Source organism: Brachionichthys hirsutus, chromosome 19, assembly GCF_040956055.1.
Source record: "Brachionichthys hirsutus isolate HB-005 chromosome 19, CSIRO-AGI_Bhir_v1, whole genome shotgun sequence".
Taxonomy (NCBI): domain Eukaryota; kingdom Metazoa; phylum Chordata; class Actinopteri; order Lophiiformes; family Brachionichthyidae; genus Brachionichthys; species Brachionichthys hirsutus.
Window position 1 is genome coordinate 11,334,038 of NC_090915.1, and position 6,000 is coordinate 11,340,037.

Here is a 6,000-nt window from a genome sequence, read left to right on the forward strand (position 1 = left end):
GTCTCGTCAATTTGTGATAAAAATAAATAAATAAATCTCAGCAACTCAGGAAGGCAAAAAAAGGAAAATAATGCGAAAGAACAGTTGAGGTAATCCATGAAGAGCTCCTTCGTGTCGATTACCTTATGTAGTGAATTTAACCAGAGATCATTGTTATAAACTGAAAATATTGCAGACGTGAACTACGAACGCCAGGATTAGAACGAGCGACGCAATCTCACAGAAAAAAAGATCCCAGCTCTAGGTGGTCAACGTTCACTCTGCAAACACGAGACTGGGAGTCCGCTGGAGCCGGAGCCGCTTCACGCCCAACGTGCCCCGCTTCACGCTCAACGCGCCCCGCTTCACGCTCAACGTGCCCCGCTTCACGCTCAACGCGCCCCGCTTCACGCCCAACGTGCCCCGCTTCACGCTCAACGTGCCCCGCTTCACGCCCAACGTGCCCCGCTTCACGCTCAACGCGCCCCGCTTCACGCTCAACGCGCCCCGCTTCACGCTCAACGCGCCCCGCTTCACGCTCAACGTGCCCCGCTTCACGCCCAACGTGCCCCGCTTCACGCCCAACGTGCCCCGCTTCACGCTCAACGCGCCCCGCTTCACGCCCAACGTGCCCCGCTTCACGCTCAACGCGCCCCGCTTCACGCCCAACGTGCCCCGCTTCACGCTCAACGTGCCCCGCAGCACGTCTCCACGCCGACGTTCATCACGGGTCAAGACGGAGCGTTTTATCTCACGTGTGCAATGGTGGAATACGAAAACGAAGGCACAGACGCTGTCGTTCTACATTGTGAACATAGTTTATTCAGATCATATTCAGATTTATTCTGTATTAATGGAGGGTTATGCACAATGTAGTATATAAATAAAGATGTACAAACTTGCATAACTAAAAGGATAAAAACAACGGATTAAGCAGCCGGAACACAAACTGATCTGAATTATTAATAGCCTATGCACCACAGATCTGATCATATCACGCACACACGCACACACACACACACACACACACACACACACACACACACACACACACACAGCCACTTGATGCCCACGCACCACATGGTTGGGTTGGATACACAGGACGCAAACGTCCGACACTCCCGCCAATGCAAGTCACAGCTCACAGTAAATACGGACGAAAACATTCCAAAAAGACATAAAAGACAAAAGCATTAGTCGAGCTAAACATTTCCAAAGGCTGAAATTAATACAAGTTCAGGCTATTTTTTCTTCTTCTTACAACACACTGTTTTTCTGGAAAACAAGAAGTGAGACCATGTAAATGTGACTTCAGTGGATCGGTTTGGGACCTATAAAGCAGAGTCCAGGCAGTCAGGTCCGGGGGGGGGGTCACAGCATTCAGCCAATATCAACAGGGCGGAAGCTATCAAGTCAATAATCCAACTACATTGTGCTTCTACAGCCACACACACACACAGGTGGAGGGAAGGAGCATCGTCAGCATCGGCTAGAAACTAAATCTCGTCTTTAACGTCTGCCTGCACCGGATCCCAGAAGCATCTCCACAGGGCGAGGATTACGCTCTGACACAAGGAGGAAAAAACAAAACACATGATCCATTTTGCTACTCAAGCCAGCAGAGAGCAAGCATAGTTGACATGGCAACGTCAGCCAACAGCAGTAACAGTCAGTCGGAGTCGGAGTCGGAGTCCAAGCCAGAGTGTCCGACTCCTTCCAGACAAAGTTCAAGGGAGCTCAGGGAGACACGAAGCAGACGGGAACGCCGACGGGAACGCCGACGGACTCGCCCCCACCCCCACATCCACACCCCACACACAAAGACTAAAAAGCTGAAAAGAGACGTGAACTTTCATGCACGGAGAGAAAAATCCCGATTGTGTAACAAACAACGGCAGGACAAAAAAGAAAATAAAAAAGCCCAGGTCCCTCCAGAAGAAGGCCGAGCTGAAGTCTGTTTCTAAAACTATCACTCCAAGTATTCAAAGTCAGGCTGCGAGTCCTCTTCATATTCTCTGGATCTTTTCCGCCATCACCACGGGGTTCTCTTTACGGATCTTGTTGGCAGCTTCGGCTTTGTAGTCGTACGGACAGCTATGCTTGTCGGAGTAACGGTGAAGTCCGCAGAACAGATTCCCACAGCGGCAGTCGAAGCCTGAAACGCCACAGAAGGCATGGGGAGTCGAATCAGGAACAAGAAGCAGAACATCCTGAACGGCACGATCCTGGGACGCCGCGGTGCAGGCGATACGCGGGTCGGGGGATTAGATCTAGATTTCTGAAGAAATGTGGGCGTTTCCCTGTTGATTAGCTTAGGAAAAACAACCTCCTGTTGGAACACCCCCCCCCAAACGCAGCTCTCGCCGGGGCCTCTTACCTGTGAGGCCGACCTTTTTGCGGCACATGAAGCAGCGATTCTTCTTTGGTTTGGGGGGCTCTGGGGCTTTGTGATCTTCACTGCCAGCAGTGGAGGAATGGGAGGCTGAGGATGTGGGCTGACTCAGCACTGGAGACACAAAACAAAACATCCAGCCCAACTCATTAAAGTAGACCTGCTCAGCGCTCACTGCGATCCATCTCAGCGGTAACATTTTGTTACGGTGGACTGAAAGAACAGCCAGAAAGTAATCCTGATCTGATTCTAATCTGAATAGGGGCCGTGTAATCCCACGTCAGGCTGCATCATGGCGTACTGGCTCTGTGATTGATAACAGTCCCTTATTTGGCACCCACCTGGTTCAGGCAGCTCCACCTTGCTCCCTGTCGCTCCTTTCTCCTCACAGAGGAGACTCAGTTCCGTCATCTGTTGTGTTACGCAGACGGCTGCTGGAACCCCACTTGGGGGAAAAAAAACAAAAAAAGAAACAAAAAAAATTAATTGTTGTATTATGATGAGAAGTTCAGCAAATATTATGGACTCCACATCCAGCAAGAAGCAGTGTCAGAAATGCCGGTGGATCCCCTCACCCGAGCGCCTCGCTGGACTCAGCGGCCTCCCCTGCAGCAGCAGCGGCTGCAGCGACTGCAGCATTATTCAGAGTGGCCTCTAACCTTTGGATGGCAGAAGCCTCGGCTGCAGAACTGTTGCTGCTGCCTGAGGAGGACAAACGACATTACAGTCAGACGTGGAGGCCGGAAGATCCACTTCTACAAGGGAAGAACGCTCTGCAGCAGGACTGACCCAAAGAACTCAAAGAGCCGACTCCTCCACTGTTCTGCCTCGACAGGTGCTCCTTATGGCATACAGAGCACATGCCATTAGTCCTTGGGTTGCCATAGAAACCACAGCCAGTGGGACATAGCATGGGAACTGGGCTCTGATTGGTCTCCTGGGCCATAGTGATGCCTGCCACCTGTGAGCTAACCTGGAGGCGCGAACAAAAGACACAAGCTGTGAGTGATCACACGGAGCTACGCATAGCGGCGCGACAAACGCTCAACAGGCAGCGGGGAAACACAACCCATGTGGCACAACATGCTAATGGCTATGTCCAAAAACATTCAGTCAATCCGGTCTAAGCCTGGACAGGGTGGTCAGGTGAGGACAGCCACGAATAAAAATATACATTCCACCGTCTGGACTCAGATTTAACTGAAGTCCGTTCCATTAGAACCCAAAGCACAAACAGAGCGATCAGTCAGCTGCTCATTTAAACGTCGATCAACCAACAGCAGCGTCCATATCTCAGTCTGTGAAGCCCTAAAACAGGGCTGGTAAACTATTTAGGTATGTTAATTATGGGATCGTTAAACGCACAACCATCCATAGCAGCTCCTGATGGATGACGCACACAAGCAGGGGGCCGGTACCCACACCGATCCAGCAGATCCAGATGTTTGGCCGGCAGAAACATGAACTATGGTGTAAATGTTAGGAGCTAGATTTGGCAAAACGTTTCATTTAACCGAATCTGACTTCTTGGCCTCGACTCTAGTTCATATTTATTGTAAGGTAAAGGTGAAAGGGGGGGGGGGCTCCGGTTCTGCTGCTCCAGGCTCACATGGATCAGTGCGTGGCGGCGTCTGTCCGTCACACGGGTGCATGTGGCACTGATCTCAGAACAGCACGGCTCCGAACACGTCTATTTATAAAACAGAGCTAGAGCCACGCCGCGGAGACGAGCTGAATATTAGTTCATAGATAAGGCTCGTTTACTGACAAACACCGGGGACCGGGCCACGGCGGCGTCGCTGCACAAATCCACCGAGTCATCCTAGCAAGCTAATGGCTGCTGCTAGCGCCTGACTTTAAAAAGCTACGCTACGTGGCTAGCACGGACACGACCCGCTCCCGAGTTACCGCGGGTTCGAGTCAGAACCGGCACAACAAACCGAAGTTCTGCACTGTTATTTGTACCGACTGGCCCAGCGTGTGACGTTTAGCCACAGCAAGGTTCTCGTGATCGCATTAGCATTAGCATGCTAGAGGTTAGCTTGGAACCAACTATTAGCATTGTTGCCTTCATTGTCTGCTCTTTGTTTTTCTTCGACCTGAATACAGGACAAAGATTTGTACTAAAAGTTGAACCGTGAGTCTTATGTCGAAATAGACAACTAAAGTAAAACGCTTATACGATACAATAAAGTAATGATAAAAACCGAGATATAACCAACCAGATAACTCAGACCCAAGTCCCAGGATGGGGGGGCTGCGAGCAAAACGCAATCATGCTACGGGTTGTACAGCGACAAAGGTCGAAGAGGGAACAAAACAAGCAGATAAAAGACATTATTTAGCTTCAGAAACGAGCCGTTATCCATAAACCCTTATTAAATAGACCACAAAGTTTACCTGGACACGTGCTAAGCGAACTAAACATTGTTTTATTTTAAATCCTCGCTAATAAAGTAATCCAAAGATACAATCAACATCCCAGCTCAGCGAAGTGAAATAAAAACGAGACTTTTGATAAATGAGGATGATGATGAGGGTAGACTTCACTTCAGACACCTCCCAAACCAACACTCATCATAGTTAGCTCACCTTCCGTGTGTGAGGAACGTAGCTTTATCTTTCAGGGCGGCCTCACGATCAGTGTAAAAAGGTAAACTCCGTCTAGCTAACTCCGTCTAGCTAACTCCGTCTAGCTAACTCCGTCTAGCTAACTCCGTTTAGCTAACTCCGTCTAGCCAACTCCGTTTAGCTAGCTCCGTCTAGCTAACTCCGTCTAGCTAACTCCGCTTAGCTAACTCGGGCCGCCGGGGCAGCTGCTTGTTGGAGCCTTTCTGTCGGGCTTCTCACGCACATTAGGGGGGGGACTCGACGGGCCCGGCCGCGCTACCCTTGCTGACGTCCTCTGGCGAGTGGAGGAATCTGTTTTGCTTTTACGTGACGCGTTTTTTTTTCTCGTCTCCTTTTCCGGTCTACGTCACGGAAACGGTGATGTGTGATTGGATGGCAAAAGCGTGTTGGAGCAAATCCAGGAAAGATTTCAACATTAAATCTGACGCCTCGACCAAGCCCACAGATCGTGTCCTTGGACTTGTTGCTTAGTTAAAACATGTTTGCGTAAACAGGATTCAAGACAAGTTTTAGATTTAATGTTGCCTTTAAAGACTCCCCGTAAACTACCGGTTCGTCCGGAATGTTCTGTCCATCATGAACTAGTTCCATTGCCAGGCAGGCCCACGCACCGGATCACGGGACATTAACGTTCCCGTGTTTTTGTCATGAACTCAGTGTTCCAGGGATGTCCTTGTTTTTCTGACAATGATCATTCAATGTTTACTGCCCTCGTGGGATTACGTCTATAATATATAATGATATGGGCAACACATCACAGCATGTATAACGCAAGATCATTTATAAGGCGCACCCCTACGCAAACCTTCAAAAAATAAAAAAAGACAAACTCAATGTTTAGCTCGGTGTGATTTTAATCCCTTGAGATCTGTGAGAGTTGCATAAATCCAGTGGTTCAAATGTTAAACCTCGTTTTGAAAAAATAAAGGAGGTTTCCTCTTTCTTGGGTGTGCCCCCCCCCCTTATCTGTGCTGCTGGCTGGGATAGTGTACACTATA

The 6,000-nt window shown here is 49.5% G+C and overlaps 1 protein-coding gene across 1 annotated transcript; it reads right to left on the reverse strand.

Annotated features, from left to right (window-relative positions):
* Positions 1–778: 778 nt before the first annotated feature.
* On the reverse strand, positions 779–5,292 carry zfand5b (zinc finger, AN1-type domain 5b). The gene is made up of 6 exons (XM_068752631.1): positions 4,964–5,292; positions 3,161–3,344; positions 2,947–3,073; positions 2,713–2,816; positions 2,357–2,485; positions 779–2,134 (listed from the first exon to the last, which is right to left on the reverse strand). Exons 2-6 carry the CDS (start codon positions 3,315–3,317, stop codon positions 1,986–1,988), a joined length of 666 nt encoding a protein of 221 aa, XP_068608732.1. The 5' UTR covers positions 3,318–3,344; positions 4,964–5,292; the 3' UTR covers positions 779–1,985.
* Positions 5,293–6,000: the final 708 nt, after the last annotated feature.

Coding starts and splice junctions, on each gene's coding strand:
- zfand5b (XM_068752631.1), bottom strand. CDS start 3,317: ATGGCCCAGGAGACCAATCAGAGCCCAGTTCCCATGCTATGTCCCACT. Junction 2,817..2,946: donor GAGTCCAGCGAGGCGCTCGG/GTGAGGGGATCC, acceptor TTTTCCCCCAAG/TGGGGTTCCAGCAGCCGTCT. Junction 2,135..2,356: donor CAAAAAGGTCGGCCTCACAG/GTAAGAGGCCCC, acceptor GTGGCGTTTCAG/GCTTCGACTGCCGCTGTGGG.